Source organism: Lissotriton helveticus, chromosome 9 (assembly GCF_964261635.1).
Source record: "Lissotriton helveticus chromosome 9, aLisHel1.1, whole genome shotgun sequence".
Taxonomy (NCBI): domain Eukaryota; kingdom Metazoa; phylum Chordata; class Amphibia; order Caudata; family Salamandridae; genus Lissotriton; species Lissotriton helveticus.
Window position 1 is genome coordinate 877,238,570 of NC_136070.1, and position 19,299 is coordinate 877,257,868.

The following is a 19,299-nucleotide window of genomic DNA, read 5'->3' on the forward strand; positions in this document are numbered from 1 at the left end:
TATCCCAGAACAAAGTATTATCTCTAGTGTCTGCAGCTTGTTCTAGACCAACCAATTCCTGCACTTGCTTTTAGTGTCTTAATCTCCTCTCTGTTTCTTGGAATAAGTTGTAAAACTTTGTTGAGCTTATGATGTATTTGCGTACAAGAGTGGCTGAACCATCCTAGGGCCTCATTCTTTTCCCCCCAGAGAGCCTTTTTTAAAATTTTCTGCTACAGCTGTTGTAATGTTTTAGCTATCTTTTCAGGGGTGACCCCTGGGTCGATGCAAATTTGAAAGTATTCTTAATTACTTTCTGCTACCTTCCCAAGAAGGGTTACTTCGCTTCACCCTGTCCATTTTAAACGTATCCTATTTTTCTTTTCAATATCAATATGAACGGCCATCCGGGCAAGTTTGTTTGGCCAATCAGGTAATGAGAAGCTAAGCTTTAGAAGGAAATGGCACTAAAGCTTGTAGGTTCTACATTTAATGAAGAAAAGCGGTTAGCACCGTTTATAAAGAGAAGAATATGGGGGCATATTATCAAGAAACTGTGTTACAATTATCGCCGCTTTAGTGGCAGGAAACTGCCACTAAAGCGGCAATAATGGGCTTGATAATATGCCCTTGTGAATTCCCATAGAAGCCCATGTTCTGGTGTGAACATGGGCTTCTATGGGAATTCTCAACGGCATATTTTCAAGCCCATTATCGCCGCTTTAGGGGCAGTTTCCTGCCGCTAAAGCGGCAATAATTTTAACGCCCTTCTTGATAATATGCCCCATGGTCTATAAAGGAACTACCTCTGTTTCCATAAAATATCGGTCGGGCGCTAGTCCCTCTCACATCACTTTGTTGCAACAATTCTAAATTATATTTACATAGCTGCTCATTTAAACATCATCATATCTATTGTGTGGAAAATGAGCCTGCATATTGCCTCTAACATCAACAAAACCGCAGATTCCGGTGGGTGAATAAGCACAGGGGTTAATATTAAAATCACCGGCCCAGATATATATAAAATCATTCATAAGCTCTTTGGTTAATGTTTCTAACATGCCTTCAAACTTTTTTACCACCTCATGGCAATTGCTACAAAATATGTTATTACAATAATTAATCAAAACTAACCATACATGTGTGTTATACTGTCACAATGCCAATTGAAAGTAGAGAGAGTTGGTACACCTTCCACCCATGGGCTGATGGATTAGCTGTAGATGTAATTGTAGTATAGCTATTGATTACAAATGGTTCAGGGAGCCATGTCTCCTAGAAACATACCAAATCTGTGGAGTATATATGAGTTTCTAATTCTTACTATCCAATTTATTTTTTACTCCAGACTAATCCAGGAACTGTTAGTTAGTATGCATATGGGTGTTAGCTTTGTAGTGCACTCCTGTTGCCCTGATATTTATTGAAATCACTTTACCCATGTTTTTCCCACAGTCAGTCTTGCTCCTCTAGGTTTGAAAGTGGGGCAAATCTATTAGTTGTTTTCACAGTACTTAATAGGAGGTGATTTTCAAAGTAGGATGGAATGTAAGAGCCCTGTGGTTTATAAGAGGGCTCCGGTGGTTTATGAAAATCGCCCAAGAGTACTGCCATAATCCTCCCCTTGAGTCGTGGTTGTTTTTAAGATCTCAGTTAATTGTTAGGTAAGCATTAAACCACTGTCGGGTTTCAAAAATTCACTCTAATGCAATTACCATTTTTTACCTTCCGACCATGGCCTATCCAGTGTGTTCTATTCACCATGAGAATTTCAAGTTTCAGGAAATTAGCATTACACCCATGACCAGACATCCAATGGATCACCTTGTTCTATGAAGCCAATTTTCTTTATCTTGTTGTTCCAGTCTTCGAACGCCCTTTAAAACGATAATGTAGGGAATGGCATCAGGAGGCAGATCCAACGTAATAGGATCTAAAGTACACATAGCGTCTTGTTTTAAGGGATTGTAAGTTATTCCTACCTCCCCCCTTATTTGGGCAAATGCCTTAATTCTGTCCCTCTGATTGGAGTGATTGCCAATTCCTGAGTCATGATGGTTATCTATCTATTTTCGTGGGGCAGTCAGGTGGATCTGGTACAGAATTTGTACTACTTTTAGTAACATTTGGTGCTGTAATAGTAGGCAGATCTAATACTCCATTTGGTACTGCAAGGGTGGGGAGTAAATTTCAGATTGAGGCGCCTCTTCCCGCTATACCGTATACTGTATTGCCCATACTTTCAAGAATAGCTATCTTATCTTTGATCATATTAAGATGTATAAAGACTTTGCTTTCAAAACAGTCAAGTTTTGCAAGTAACTTATCTAAAAGTACTTCCATTCTATTATTGGTTGTTTTGTCCCGATTGTTCTGTGTTCCGTTACCAAACAAGGGAGTTATCATTAGTTATATGTGAATTGATATATCTCAATCTCTTCTTTGGTACAGTTCCCAGGTGAGGCTCTTTATCAGGATGTTTAGTATTTTTTTGCAGTAAATAACAAATCCTGACTATTAGAAATTTCTTGTATTTCTTAATGTTGAAATGATGCAGAGGGAATACATTTGGATGAATTTGCTGTGGTGTACGATAATTGTTTACCATCCAGGGGCATGTTTTCCTTTCCTTGATTTTCCATGATTTCATTATCGATTGGACCATTTTCTACATGTTAGCATGCGGCCAGTCACTCTTCGGCATTAATTATTTCATTTTCTATCAGGACCACTGCATTCGTAAGGTAATTAGTAATTACATTTACAGAATTAAGTCCACTGGTTGGTTTCTCCTCAGTATTTTTAACAAGTTTTCTCTTATCCATGTAGAAGGAACAGTACAAAAGTTAAATAATTCTTATCCCCAAAAAATAAAAGGCAACCAGCTGTTACCGTACCTTAATAATGGGCATGTTGATATTTATCAAGCGACCAAAGGGGGTGACCCGGTCCATCCTTGTACGGCCCCGGACAGGTGCAGATGGGCCCACCCTTGGCCTGGGCTTTGCCCGGGCACGGCCTGCATGCGACCTTTTGTCCTGATGGAATTTGCCACAGGTGAATTTTAGGAGAGGATTGTAGGATGTGTTGTCCCCTGCGGCAGTGGTAGTGACTGCGGGGGCTCCCCCTACACCTGGCAAACCCCTAGGCAAAATCAGGACGGTACGGGCAATGTGAGTGTAAATGGATTTTCTTCAACCACCAAACGGTTTCACACAGATCTCAAGCATACTCTTCAATAGTGGCGTAGGGTAGACTGCACATATGCAATTTACCCTAGAATTGCATACAGTATGTATAAAGTCATATTTAAGTACAATTCGTGCAACACATGGCAGCAAGTAAAGTTGCTGTATTGCTTTGCATGAACAGGAGAGAGCAGACTAGTGCCATATCTAATAAAATTTGGTGCTCCTCTGTTCTTTTCCTGGCTGGCTCACTTTGGCCTGCCATGTTCCAGTGCAGAAACCCTTGCACCATAGTTCAGGCCTGTCTGCATTGTATGAAGAAAGGTTTTTGTACTGCAGCCAGTTAAAAATATGCTTTAAGGCATTTCTCACTTTATATGTGTGCTGTAGAATGCAGCACATATGCCAAGAGGAAAAAAGAGGGAAATTAAAACATTTTTCTTTGTTACGCCTGCTTCAACATGAGGCAGGATTTTTACACAAATCCCTGACTACAATTCTTTGTAGAAAGGTATTTGCACTAAAACCCATGGTTGGTTGCCTGAAAAATGCTATGCACCACCCATGGAATTCACTGTGACAAAAAGCAATGCATGGCAGTGCATTGAGCAGCTATGCTTTTCTTTATGTTATAATCCAATGCAAATTACAAATTGCTCTGGATCGTAAATTCCACCACAAGACTTTGCGTCAGTTAGTTAGCTTTATTGTATAGGTAATAAAAACCATTACAAAATCGCAGACCGGCAGTTGCGTATTCCATATTCCTTAAAATTGGTTATTAACCAACTCCGACGTTCCTGAATCAGAGCCGGGCAAATACAAATCAGATGGATAAAGTCTTGTCTTCCTGCGCCACATAGATCACATTCCCCACAATCTTGGGGTTTCCACTTTGTAGATCAGCACTTATTGGGAAGCTACCCAACCTTAAATTGATGTATTTACCTTTGATGAATGGCGAGAAAGCAAGGTCAGGGTAGGCTGCCGGTACTGGTTTTTTATAAGATTGAATTGTCATCCAAGCGTGGCTCCATTGACAAAAAGTTAACTTATCGTTGAACAACGAATCCCTGTTGGCAGCCTTCTTTACCAACTGTTTGAAAGATTGTACAGGAAGCTTGGTTTCCCAGAGTGCATCCAACTCAGTCGACTCTAAAGACAGTTTGAGGTACTTAGCATAGTGGGAGTTGGGACTCTTGTGTATTGTTTCCCACATAGCATGGTGGACCGCTATTTCCTGGTTCATCCAAACATCGTACCAAAATTTTACAGTCTCATACATTTTCATCAGCACCTGGGATTGCAAACCAAGTTCGAGTCTTACTTGTGCGGGTGATGCATTGCTTGGTAGCGCAAAAACACGTTTGTAGATTTTCATTTGTACTTTGTCCAGGAGTTGTGCACTCTTGCCATGATGTAATATACTCCCATAAGCTATTGTTGGGAGTAACTTGGCTTTCATTACTGTTAGTAAGGGGGAGACCAGAGGGCCTTTAAGTTTTGTCCCTAGGCTGCTAAAAGTATGCAATAGGACGGTGCCCTTCTTTTCCAAGCTATTAAAATGCATAGAGAAATTTAGGCGCTTGTCCAATTGTATCCCGAGATACTTTCCACCACTTCCAATTTAACATTGTCTATTGTAAAAGTTGGTGATGCTTTGCGGCGTCGAGTTATAACCATGGTTTTTGTTTTTGTGCTATTTATTTCTAGCAAGTTCTGTTTAGTATATCGGGTCCATTCCTGTAGTAGACGTTGCAAGCCTATTCTTGTCTGGTTTAGTAGAACCACATCATCGGCATAGGATAGATGTGTTACATGAAGATTACCTAGCCACGGTGGATGTGCATTAGTCTGGTCAAGGCTTACTGTCAAGTCGTCCATGAATTAATGAAAGAGATGGGGGGCCAACATGCAGCCTTGCTTTAGTCCATCAAAGGTGCTGATCTTTCGGGTTAACCGCTGTCCATTGTCGATCTTTACCTGCATCCAGGTGTTAGCGTACAGGTCGATGATCGGCGTTAAGATTGAGTCTGGGAGGCCCTGCTGCTTCAGTTTGGCCCATAGTAGTTTCCTGCTCACACGGTCGAAGGCCGCCTTAAAGTCAATGAAACAAGTGTAAAGTTCCTGATGGTTTTGTAAACTTTTTTCAGCAATCAAGCACAGTGCCATTGCATTTGCCATTGTGCCTGTTCCGCGTTGAAATCCTGTCTGATTTAACGGGACTTTGTTGTTTATGTCGACCAATGTGCTTGATCAGCTAGCACCAGGGATGCGTATTATTTTGCTTCTGCATCGATCAAGGCTATTAAGCGTTAGTTAGTTGGGTTCTTGCGGTCCCCACCTTTATAGATGGGATTAATAATAGCACCTCTCCAGCTTTCTGGGACTCGGCCTGAGTTGCTTATTGACCAAAACAGAAGATTGAATTTACAGGCCCAGAACTTGGGGTCCTCTTTGTAGATTGCCTGCGGGATGCCATTCGGCCCTGGCGCACTATCTTGCTTGCTTTTCTTAATTATCTGTAGTAGTCGACAGTCATCTGTCCACATTGATTGACCCATGCCTTCCTGTCGATTGATCGTGTTGTTGGTGCTAAAATCAGCCATGTTTTCCTGGTCTGCTATACTAGATGTTTCACATGCAGTTGTTGCGGTTGTGGTCTGGTGTGTCGATGATTTAATCGAAAGGCTGTCGACAAGATGTTGGGCCCAATCATTTTCAGTGATGCATGTCATACTTATAGGTTGTGCTATTCTGTTCATAGAGTTGACTTGCATCCAAAAAGCCCTGGAGTCTGATTTTTTTATGTTATGCAACAATTTAGTCCAGAAGTCATTGGCTTGGTTCCTTTTTTCCATCCAAACCATTTTTTTGTATAATTTCCTTGTTGTTCGAATTTCTTGCCAGATACTTAGGTTTATCCTTTGACCTTGTGCTCGTCTTGTGAGCTTCTTCAGATGTTTCTTCATAGAGAGTATAGATTTTTTGAATTTGGAATCGGTCTTAGGAGAGGTCTTCCTTTTAATGTTGATACTGGCCCTCGGTAGTTATTCCAAAAAGTCAGACCCAGTTACTGAGCACAGGTCCCTTTCTTCAGTTGACGTTTTAAATAGCTTCTTAGCATCCTGCGCTATTTGGGGTAGTGTGTTACTTGTCCACCTTAACCGCTTCACGTTCATTGTTGAAGTTAAACCTGCTATTATTGGTGCCTTTACATACCTAGAAGAGATCAGTTTCATCTCAATGTGTTGCATTGAGTGATCACTGTCTAATGAACAAATTATTTGATATTTTTTAATTAGACTCAACAGGGGTAGTGTTACTAAAGTGTAATCCAGGATCGAGCTTGCATTGGGGCCTATATAGGTGGTAGCGGGGGGTTTATCATGGTTGACTCTTCTATTTATTACACGTAGTCCAAGACGTTCAAAGTCCCACATCAACTGCCTACCCACTTTGTCTGTCTTTTTAACTGATGGAATCTCTTGATGTTCAACCTCCCACAGTTCGTTTGCTACAGAGATGTTGTCCTCATCTTCCGGATGGTGCAAGAGGTTAGTGTTGAAGTCGCCCGTAACAATGATCTCCCAACTTGGTTGATCAAGGTGGGTGTTGGTTACCACATTAACAACACGTTGAAAGAGTACTTTTTTAGCAGATTTTTTCGGGTGGGCATATATGTTAATTAGGATGATAGTTCTCGTTTTGCCTTTTATTATGCTTTCCAATTTAATGATTTGCATATCTGGTGCCGATATGCCCATTTGCGAGGTGTTAATCGTCAATGCAGTGGATATGTATACCGAGAGTCCCCCCCTTGCGCGCCCATAGCGCTGAGGACGTGTCGCATTTTTATGAAAGGATAGTCTGCCTGGCACACCAATTGGCTCTGTTGACCACGTTTCCTGCAGTGCTATGATGTCGTATAAATCCCAGGTAGCTGTCTTTCTACTATTGTTTAAGATGTTTTTTGCTCCTGGGATATTCCAGGAGAGCAATTTTATTAGGTTTCCTTTGATCACGCCCGCCTGGCAGTGGGTTCAGTTACCGTTACTACCCGATATCTGTCTCAGGTAATTGCTATTTAGAGATTCAGCCCCCCTGGCACCTTGAAGTACTGACTGTGTGGTTCGACTTTTATAATCATCTCTTTTCCTGCACCTTCTTAATAAGGGTGACAGATAGGCCTTTTTTTTTCTTCTTTCAGAGTAATTCCCCACTCTTCAAATTTAACTATTTCAGTGAGTATGCTTTTAACTATTCCTACGTTCCTCCAGATTGCAAGTGTGCCTTCCTTGGCCACATTGTCCTCTAAAGTGATAAATTCAATTGATAATAAATTGGCCGATGTTAGGTGGCTTAGGCTTGGGATTGCAGATGTCAGTTGGAGAATATTCCCTCGATTTAAAAAGTCTTGTGAGCCTTGAGGCTCGTAATTGGGGATAAAAAGTATCTTTCCCGTTGTTACTGTTTGCATCTCCGTAGCTTGGTCACTGATAGTCTGTGTTTTTTCATTTGATAAGGGTTTCGTTGACTTGTAATTTTCATGGTCCTTTACATTAGCATGCAGATATTTTGCTATTTGATTATATGCATTGCCTTGGGTTTGCGTGAATGACATACTGGTCGTGGTCTTTACTTCCCGGCCTGTTCATTTTGGGCCGACCTGTTCTGAGTGAAGCCGACAAACTGCTGTGGCAATCTCGGAGCAGGGTCCTGTCCTTTCCACGTTTATTATTTCTGTGTTTTGTTGCGTAGCATTATTGTCTGTAAATATCGTTAATTGTATTTCATCATGAATATTTTTGTCCGCCTTAATTCTTACTTGTCTGTCGTTCTTGTGGTTACTTTTCCCTGCAGTCGGATTATCACTTGGAGTAGAAAGTAAAAATGGGGGTGCTTTTTGATTTTCATCTGCACCTTTAACATCAAGCCAATGGGGTCCATGAATACTTGGATCGTGTTTGTTGCATTGTTCGATCCCATTTATGGGGTACTTTTTTTCCTCATGTGAAGTACGCCCTTTTTGACGAGAGATGAACTCAGTTTTTTGCAGCTCACACTGCAAACTCTCTGTGGTTTTATTTAATTGCACATTATTGCTGGACCTTCAGTCTGTGCTCCAGTCAGCGCCGCTTGCGGTGGTCGTCGAACTCCAATGATCAATATTACTGGAGTTCCCGGCTCCTGGGGTTTTAACTAGGACGACCTCCTCTGTATGCATAGATTTTTTTGATGTTGTCATTTGGGCCATGTCCTTAGAGCTTTTGATTAGTGGTTTTTGCTCTTCTTCTGGGTTTTCCAGTATATGCATTCTTTTTCGATCCTGATTGGTGACTGATGTTTCCCCTCTTTGATATTAGGTTCACGTTTTACTTTTATTTTTGCCTGATTAAAGATAGGAAAATGATCCAGCGTCTGCTTATTTGTAGGTGGAAAAATTGATTGCTGGTTTCTGTTTTTTCTTGCCCGTTTTTTCTGCCGCTTGGTTAGACCTTTCGGGTTGTTTTGATTTCTTGTCCCATCCTGATTAGAATGCTCTATTTCTAACAATTTAGAATCATTGGGTTGTATCATAAAGGGAGTTACACCTATTATTTTGGGTTCGTCCGTTATATCTTCAAGTGGGGTTATCAGTTTATTTTGTTTATTTTTTTCCGCTGCATTGCTCTTTCTTGCTTCAGCTAGATCATTCTTTTGCGTGCTCTTGCAAAGGTCAAAAGAGATAAGATCACATCCGATTGGTATGCTAGTGTTGCACTGGTTGGCGTGCTTGCATTCCAATAGTATGTCTTTAAGTATTGTTGGCAAATCCATACGTTTTTCCAATATAGGATGGCAGGTACATGTCTGAGATGCTGCCCAGGGTCGGATCTGTTCTTTAATAATGTTAGAAATACTGGCCATGGTATCTAACTTTTTGTTTATATTAGATATATATTCCGCCATTGTACTCATAAGATTTATTTGTATATCGAGTTTATCTGACTTGCGTCAGGTTTGCATTAAAAAATGAATGTAAACCCAATGCAAAGTGTTTGTAAATCTGGGCCATCGTATCCAGCCAGTGATATAACTGTATTGAACCAAAGACTCGTCTTAACAATGAAAGATTCGGTAATGCATTAGGGGGCACATGCATCAATATTGCTTTTTGTGATTCCTTAATTGCGAAAAATAAGGAATTGCAATTAAGGAATCGCAAAATGCAATGCATCAAGAAATCGCTAAAAAATGTGCGATTTCTTAATTAGGGAATACCTCCCCATTCATTCCTATGGGCGTAGAGGCCCATTGGAATGAATGGGAAGACATTCTCAATTTGCGATTAGCAATTACCGAATCGCAAATTGAGAATGCGATTTCAGGACACCCTGTTGCACCCCTGAAATCAATCTGTGCACATATGTTGTGCACACCCATGCCCCTAGGGCATGGGTGTGCACAACATGAAACTTTGAAAAATGCACAAAAGTGAATTTTTCAAAGTTTTCGCAAATTACCATGAGGTTCAACCTCATGGTAATTTGCTCCCCCTAATTGCGAAATCGCAATTTTTTAAAGTTTCATGCATTGCATTTAAGAAATCGCAAAATGCGATTCCTTAATGCAATCGCAAACTGAGAATTCGCAAATATTTGCGAATTCTCAAATTGCGAGGGCCTTCACCCTTCATGCATTCCAAAAGTAGATTTTGCAATCGCAAATGGCTGATTTCTGCGATTCGCACCGTTTGCGATTGCAAAATCCTTTGATGCATGTGCCTGTAGGTTTCAGCTAGCCCAACAGTAAGTTATGTTCAAATCACTTCAGTGTGGACAATCTAACTCTCTCAGGTATGCATGAGAACCATCTGTGCATTTCAACAAATTACTGACATAACACAGATGTGCTAGTATGCAGTGAAGGTGCTGTGTCTGGTTGCAAATGAAAAATTCTGAAAGGTCTCTGTAAATATTTAAAGTTGGACTCCGCAGTACAGCTGATCTTTAACCTGTGCATGGGTTCTGCTGGTAGGCAGAATTCTGCCTAGGTAACTGGTTGGGTGTGTGCAGGGAGCTACGTGTCAAATAAGACATATTCGAGTCAGCCAGGGACTTGTGCAGTTGTAGTGTCCAGTGGTCGGGCATATACCAGATTTCGCAAAACAGCACAGGAGGTGAGGGGTGATAGCAGGCTCGAGGGATAAAGAGACGTTCAGTTTCCAGGAAACTTTTACATTGTGTGACCAAGCTCAAAATATCACGATTAGCAAGCACATCAATAAACTAAAAAACACATTTCTCTCAGGTAAGGTGTATGGCATAGCAGATCACTCCAGCAGTGCTTGAGCTTTTTCCTCAAAAGCCTTACAGCAGGCACACGAGATCTCATATCATTATCATTCACACTTAGCAGATTTCATGTGAGTGGTCCCTCTTGATGAAGTTGAATTAGTAGAGACACTGGTCAGATGCACACGTCTTGTGCCTGTGCCACAAGTTAAGATGCATGCAGTAATTCTCATGACAAATCTAAGAAAGTGGAGTATGTGTTGAAATGGACGGTAGTCCTCTTCAAGTAATAATAGCACTATTCCTTACTAAATCCAGTTAGGTCTGAATAATATAAACCTGAGCTCTACCCTCGGTAGCTGTAGCAGAGAGCAGGCAGTCTTAACTTAGGAGAAAGTGTTAAACATTTATCCGTACCAAAACAGTTTAGAAAACATATCACAATAAATATCCTATTCCAATTTATGAAAATAGAGATTTAATCTTCAAATTGACACAAAAACAATAAAAATCAGATGTAGGGAACCAGAGATATATATATATTTAAGGATTAGATTTTTCTATAGTTAAACAAGTGCAAGGCTCAGTATGAACACGTTAGACAGGGTCAAAAGTTCTGATGGAGTGCGGGTGGAATATAGGGTTCAGGTTTGTCCCACTAAAAGTTGTTTTTCTGGAGAAAAATATAATCGACTAGGTTGTGGGTGGGTCGGGCTGCAGGCTGAATCTGAAGAAAGTTCATTGTCATATGCCGGCTGAAGTGCAGGACATAGATGAGAACCTCTGCTTTGGTAACAAGCTGAAGGCTCTCAATAGTGGGAAGGCTCTAAGTAGACGAAGCCTGAAGTCTGTGCCCAGTGAGGTCTCTATGGTGGTCAGATGCTTCTCGACATCGACCACTGTGAAATACACCTATGGTCAGACTTGGAAACTTTACTGGAAGACACTAGAAACCAGCCTGTTGAATCTGATAGGCAATGTAATTGTTTTGGCTGCTGCTTGATACCGGTGTAATTCTAGCCTTAGGTTCTTTTTGGAAAGCGTTTCTATGTTGCCAGTTCTTGAGGGGGAAGAGTACACTCTAACACCAGCCAAGAGTCCATGACCTTGTGGGAACCACTTGGGGGCATATGTATCAAAAATCCGTCAGTGCGATTCTCAAATAGCGATTTTTTGAGAATCGCTATTTGAGAATCACAAAACAGGATGTATTTAAAAATTCGCAAATATTTTGCAATTTCTTGGTATTCCTTACTTGCGGTTAGCAAATTGCAAAATCGCAATTAATGAATACCTTCCCATTCATTCCTAGTGGCCAGGAGACCCATAGGAATGAATGGGAAGTCATTCTCAATTTGCGATTCGCAATTAGAGAATCGCAAATTGAGAATAATTTCAAGGGTGCAATGGTGTCATAAGTATACCCTGATGCACCCCTGAAATGAGCATGTTTGCACATATGGCACACGTACATGCCCTAAGGGCATGTATGTACGCCACATGGCACTTTGGAAAAATGCCAAAAAGTGCATTTTCAAAGAAATCGCGAATTACCACCAAATTGAAGTTGGTGGTAATTTGCGATTTCTTAAGGAGAAATCGCACAACTTGGGTGCTTGTTACATAGCATTAAAAGGAATCGCAATTTGCGTTTACTTAATTGCTTACGCAAAATTGAGAATCGCATAATTAGCGATTCCTTAATAATGCGATGCGAAAATTTCTCATTCATCGCGTTTAGCGATCTTTTACCCGCAAACGCTGTTTTTTTGCTAATTGCAGCATTTGCGAATAAAAAAATCATTTAATACACATGCACCTTGGGGAGTTTGGACTCAACCTCCCAGAAGTAACCAGCGGAGTCCAGGGCAATTCCAGTTTGATTTGATTTTGATTTGAATAAAATTTATATCACGCAGACAATAACCCGAAGGCATCAAGGCGCCTAACAAAACATATCATTAACATAGGCATGACACCGTTACAGGTAAGCCTGCACAAAGAGATGCGTCTTCAGAGCGCTTCTGAATGCCTGAAGAGTAGGTAGGGATCTTAGTTCCAGTGGAAGTGCATTCCACTCCTTGGGCGCCAAAGTGGAGAAAGCCCTGCCACCCCATTTAGCTCTTCTGACTCGAGGGACTGATAGGAGAAGTCTACTAGAGGAACGCAAGTCCCTGGAGGGCATATAGCGGGACAGGATAGATCCTACACCAGTGGAACTGTTTTTGGAAAGGGCCCTATAAGTCATGCATAGGGTCTTGAAAAGGATACGGTCCTCAACAGGGAGCCAGTGTAGCAATTTTCTGGCCGCTGTGGCCAAGGCACGCTTGGGGAGGTCCAGCACAAACCTGGCAGCAGCGTTCTGGACTACCTGCAAGCGCTGCAATAGACTCTTAATAAGTCCCATATACAGCGCATTGCAGTAGTCCAGCCGGGAACCAATGAGGGCAACTGCAAGCTGTTTTCTTGCCTGCAGAGATAGATAATGCCTGATTCTCCTCAGAATGTGGATGATGCCCCAACAGGTAGAGATAGTTCTACTGACCTGTTTGTCTAAGTTGAGGGCAGGATCAATCATGACCCCCAGATTTTTTGCAGAGGAGGTAGGGGAGGGGCAAACTCCTAATAAGTCTGGCCACCAGCAGGATGACCACACATCATCATTCCCTCCAAACACCATCACCCCCATCTTCTCCCCATTCAGTTTTAATGAATTATGAATCATCCATTGTCCTACTGCCTCCATACAAGATCTAAAATTGGAAGCAGTCGGGACACCTGACTGGGAGAGAGAGACAAGGATCTGGGTGTCATCGCCATAGGATACTATCTCCATCCCATATGATCTAATAAGCCTGGCAAGTGGGGTCACATAGATGTTAAATAGGGTCGGGCTAGGCGCCGACCCCTGAGGAACCCCACATTGCACGGGCAGGGACGGAGATAGATACTCCCCCAACTTCACTCTTTGCACTCGATGACTGAGGAAAGAGGTGAGTAGATCTAAGGCTGAACCCTGAACCCCAACCTCCCTCAGCCGAGCTGTTAACACTGAGGGAGAGAGGGTATCAAAGGTCCAAAAGGATCAGGAGGGTGGTCTGGCCCCCATCAACACGCGTGCGGATATTATCCAGCACTATGGTGAGGGCCGACTCGGTGCTGTGTTCCCTCCTGAAACCATGTTGGGAGGAGTCAAGACAGCCCGAACTCTCTACAAATGCGGCAAGATGTTTATTAAGATGTGCTTCCAGCATCTTTGCTGGAGCAGGGAGCAGAGATATGGGCCTAAAATTGTTTAGAACCGCAGGATCCAGAGAGGCCTTTTTAAGTAAAGGTTTTACCACCGCGTTTTTTCATTGGGTGGGGAAGAGGCCATCCCTCATGGGTCTATTCATTATGTCAACCAGGGGGGGCAGGAGAGTATCCCTACACTGTTTGAGGATCCTAAGCGGGCATACATCCAGGGGTGAACCTGATTTAGTTTTATTGAGGTGATCATCCAAGTCCTCCAGAGAAAGAGGGGGAAAAGAGTTTAAGGTTCCCAAAGGGAGTGTTTCAGCCGGAGCAAGGTCCGTAGATCCCAGAGCAGGAGACCCACTAATGAGAGATTTTTGCAGCTCCAAGGCAGAGTAAATGTCTAAAATTTTTGACTGAAAGAAGGAGGCAATATTATTGCACAGCTCTTGGGTTGCTACTACGGGATCTGGGGTTTGGAGGGTTATAAGGGTACTGGTCAACTGAGCGCTTGAAGATGTAGGCTATTTGCGGCTTTGTATGCCTGGAGCTTGATAGGAGGCTTGCCATCTAGCCTTTGGAGTTTTTTCTTCTCTCCTGAGTTCACACAGGAGCAGGTCCAGCCCTTGGGGTCTCTCTCCACAGGTTACAGTAGGCACAGTCCTCTTTCTGGAGTCCAATTGGTTCAGCAGTTGTAGTCCTTCCTCAGGTCCAGCAGCATCCTGAAGAAGGTTGCCAGGGATCCCACTTTTAAGATTGGCACTAAACTGTGGGTGGGAGAAATTCCTTGCTCAATAGGTAATCTGTTTCCAGGGGGACTCATACTCACTTTGACACCATTTCCAGCGGGTATGTTTTTGAACAATACACAGTGACTTGTTCTGCCAAAATCCAACATGGCAGAATCTCTCTTGGGCAGTGCTCTGGGCACACTTCTGAAGTGTGTCTAGGGAAATGAGGAACTACTCTATTCCCGAGCAGGTTTTCCCTCCAATGGGATTGGTGCCACTCTGGCTACTTGGATAGTGCAGGGGCAGGCCTAGGTGATTTACTTTTGTCTGTGACAGAGGATGCCCCTTTGAAGCTTGTGGAGTTGGCAGCACATCACCCAGGCCATCCTTTCAGGAGAAGGTCACACCTCCTCCCAGTCAAGGCCTTTTTGTTCTCTTTCCTAGGAGGCATTCTCACCTACTTCCAGGAGGCCAGCAGGCTTCCAGGTGACAGTTAAGAATAACTGTGAAAAGTCTACTAGAGGCTTTAGGTAGCAAAATGCCAACTTTCTGAAAAGGGGTTTTCAAAAATTGTAATTTAAAATCTGACTTTAGAGTAGGATTGTATTGTAAATTCCTATTAAGGTCAGTCCTTGAACCATGATTCTAGCGATTCCCAAACCAAAGTTATGTATTATAAAGTAACCTATTGCTTTTCTATGGGAGAGTCAGCCTTGTTACAAGGCAAAATGATGTTGGACATCTTTGACTGCCAGGACATGTAAAACTTAAGTACACAAGTCCAACTGTTTAAATAACATACATCTTGCCCAATGGGCATTTAGGGTCTACCAGGGGTGACTTTACATATATTAAAAAACAAAGGTTTAGGCCTGGCAAAAGGTTTATTTTTCCAGGTAAAATTTTCAATTCTAAAACTGCAAGTAACTGCCCAGAGACATGCTTTGTATTGTCACTTTAGGGTTGACACCTTAGGTGCTGTAGTCCACTAGTGACATTTACCTTACAGGCTTTGGGATTAGCCACTTCTGCATGTTTTTAAGGATCAGAGCACATACACTGGGTGCTAGATGGCAGCACTCCAGTGTTCAAAGTCCATACCCCAGCAGTCAAATTCAGCAAAAAGTGGAAGGGGGAGTGACCACACAAAAGGACATTTTCTTACAACAACACTTGTACAGCTTGACTTTGACTCATGAGAAGATAGGCCATGTTGTCTTAACCAAATCAGTCTACCTCCTTCTCTCGAATTTATAGAACATATAAGCATATCACTTAGTATTTTGATTCTAAGGCGAGGTCATGAGAACAATGTCAATATTCCTGTAACAGGAGCAAACTTTTCTCTATGGGAATCAAAGGAGACTCATTTTTCTGGCTCATAGAGAAGGCTGCTATCCTTTTACAGCGACTAAAACTGGAAAAGCATACATCTTTTGGGGATTCAACCATGTGCTGAAAACATTTGCATTGTATCTTTATTTGTTTTGAGATATTTATACAGCACAAACCTGTGTCGGTGTAGATGAGCATTTTACATTGAACTAGTGTTTACCTTCACATAGTGCATGCTACATACGTGTGTATAGGTGTTTTCAAGCATAGTATAACTTCATAGTATTGACATGGTAGTGCATTTATACATTTTACGTAAAAAGCATTGCAACAGCACAAACATAGTTTACACAATACACATTTACATAGTTTTATATGATATGAGAAATGAGAACACAGTTTCTCAGCAAATGGTATGAGGGGTAGGAGGTTGGGGGTCATTGGGTGAAAGATCTCCTGTAAGAAGTAGAGTATTGAGTTAAGTCCCAATTCAGAATTATAAGGAAAGAGCGACTTTCTTCCATATGGTGAGAGCAAAAGAAGAGGATGCGTGTTTTCTTGTTATACGATTACCGGGAGGAGTTCTTGGCCAGTGTGTGTGAGAAAGAGAGAGAGGGGGAGAGAGCGTGTGTGTGTGTTGGGGGTAATTGTGGGTGTGTGTGTGTGTGTGTGGGTGGGTGTGTGTGTGCATACATGCATGTGTGTATGCTTGCATACACCAAGCCTGTCAACTAGTATTTAAATATGTGACCTCAGTAGTCAATGCTTGATCGTGTGCGCAATGTCGCTGGAAAATATGTTATCACCATTTTATTTCATAGATCGCTTTCGTTAAAAGGAGAAACAGATTTGGGGAGACGGTAATTTCCCATCTCTCATTTTAATACTGTGGATCCCCAATGAGTTCCATAAAATAGCAATGTTTTATCTTATCTGTCCCCTGATTCAGTTTTTTTTCTTTCCAGGCAAGCGGAATTGTCTTGGAGAAGGCTTGGCACGAATGGAGCTTTTCCTGTTCCTCACTACTATCCTTCAGCACTTTGATTTAAAATCTGCCATCGACATTAAGGACATTGACCTCACTCCCTTAGAAAGTGGAATTGAAAATGTACCACGCCCTTATAAGTTGTCATTTATTCTTCGTTAAAGAAATCATAATGTGAGTGTGGCTCTTTGTGACTGTCTGAGGACTGCATCGTTTTGATCCCGTTTTCACTATTTGCAGTTTAAAATCACTTTTCCGGTTTGTATTAGCCGAATTCTCTGCATTTGTATCAGATCAAGCATGAAATAGAATAGAATTGAAATGATCCACCTATTTTTCCATGAGCTGCACCAATTGACTTCGATTTTTGTCAAACCCATTCTGTCTTTTGAAAAACAGGGGTCACATCCTAGAAAATATTGTTAAATGTTATGTTTGGTATGTGCATTTATGATAGTGGACACAAAAAACTATTTTAATTCAAGCCTTTAGTGTTTAATCAAAATTGTATGATTTCCCATGACTTAGGCTTTAAACCATCAAAAACTAAAATGTTTTTCTTTCTCACTGATTCCCTTTCTTTATTTGGTTCCTGGGCCAAAAGGCTATTTATTTAGATAATCTGAAACCGCCATACCCGAATGTATGGTAACTGCTTCTATTTCATCCAATTTATATGAAGATAAAAATAAAAAGTACAACATAAATTCTTAGTTAGTTGGTTGATGGCGCCATAGTAGTCAGAATTCAGAGAAAGGCGTGCTCATTTAACAAACGTTGTTTGTCGTGGTGGTGTATCCACTGGCCTAACTGAACTTGTGGCACGTGGAAGGGCCCCCTCCGAACTCATTTAGGAGCACTCCAACCCATTACTTTACTGAGGGGGGCCTCCTGGAGCTTGACCCCCTTGTACCGCGGGGGCTGCAGGGACCTGTTTAAACAGCCGCGGTCCATGCAGGTAACAGCGGTGGGGCAGTGGGGCCAGGTAAGGGGGATTTTGAGGGATGATGCAGAGGGAAAAATAATTATTTATTTAATTTTCCCTCTGCAGCATCTCTTGAAATCCCCCCACCGCCCCACCAATGTTACCTGTATGGACCACGGCTGTGTGTTATGCCACTGGCTGTGGCATGGTCTGACACTTGATTGATCATCCACTTGGAAATCCACCAGAGGCATTTCTTCCACAGACCAGGTGAAAACTCTCTGACATGCTTAGAGATTCACACCAGGTGGTAGGGAATCACTTTGATAAAAGTGCTTCTCATTCTATGCTAGATGCACTTTGGCAAAACTGAAATGCCACCCTCCGTGTCAGGGCTGCTGATCAGCCTAAGTTAATTTTTGAAAACACAACCCCCAAATCGGTGATTTATTTCTGTAAAACAAATAACAGCTCTGATGTGAAATAAGTGTTCTCCCTGTTTGTTGGGCCCATTGTGTTGCTTCCTGTACATGGACACTTCCCTTCTAGGAAATCGTGAACAGGAAAAAAAGTGTTGGCCGACCCGTTCTCTTTGACACACTAAACCTCTGTGCTGGTGTTTTAGGCTTTCTGCTAGTGGAAACCAATCACTGCCTTAAACTCTCAGCAGTGGCCGCTCGCTTGGAAAAGGGGCGGTGGGGAGGAGGGTGGTGGATTAAAAACAAATTAAAAAAAATAAACTTATCTTCTCCGCCGCGCCGCCTCTTCTCTGTCCTCTTCAGGTCTACTATAGCACAGGAAGCACTCAGGCTTCCAGGCTCTCCCAGCCAATCATGAGGCTGCAGGAGCAGCGCCGTGATTTGTCTGAGCATCCTGTTTGAACACTCAGGCACTGCCTGGGGAGATTAGGCATGTTCTCCACGGGGCAGTACAACACAGTCTAATGGAGAACATGCCAAGTGTGCATGTCAGTTTGGCAGGCCCTAGAGTGCCGGCCAAACTGTCATGTGCACTTAGAGGAGTGCCAACCACGTCTCCCATGCTCTGGCATCACAGAACTAGCCCAGCCCTGAATCCCACATGGAAAAGGAAAATGATAATAACGTCCTCTTATTATCATTTCCTATTTCTTTATTGCACAGCTGAAATAGCAGTGGGGCGACCCTCCTCTGCATTAGCGGAGGAGCCGCCTCTGCCTCTAAGTGAGACTGGGATACTAAAAGTTTGGTGGATAAGAAGAACAACTCTAAATAGCACCCAAGGTCCTGCTTTAGTGCAGAACTGTAACCTGTAAAAAAATATGTCACCCAGTGAGGAGGGGTGGAGCTTTGGAGTGGGCGAAGTCTTGTGCCTAGTGCTTCTTAAGAGGAATTCTGCCCTCCACAAATACCACATGCCCCCTCCCCTCCAAGAAAAGCAAAACGTCACTGAGGTGGTTGCCAAGGTACTGGGGAGTTTTCACGCCACTTAGTGGGCATCAGCTGTTTAGAACCTCCAAAAAAGAACTGGGAATCCACTTTCTGCAGTGGTTTCCTACTCATCTTTCCTGCAACCATGTGATATCAGCTCCTCGCCGCATGACCAAGTCGAGGGAGCTGAAATCATGTGACACACGGTAGCACTATGTGAATTGGCAGGTCTG

At 42.3% G+C, this 19,299-nt stretch overlaps 1 protein-coding gene across 1 annotated transcript in view; it reads left to right on the top strand.

Moving 5' to 3' along the window:
* Positions 1–17,303, top strand: part of LOC144781944 (cytochrome P450 2G1-like) — a 350,994-nt gene extending 333,691 nt beyond the window's left edge. Inside the window, exon 10 of the mRNA XM_078661037.1 lies at positions 16,713–17,303. Within this exon, the coding sequence (XP_078517163.1) occupies positions 16,713–16,894 (182 nt within the window). The 3' untranslated portion in view covers positions 16,895–17,303. The remainder of the gene's footprint in view (positions 1–16,712) is intronic.
* The last annotated feature ends 1,996 nt before the right edge of the window (positions 17,304–19,299 follow it).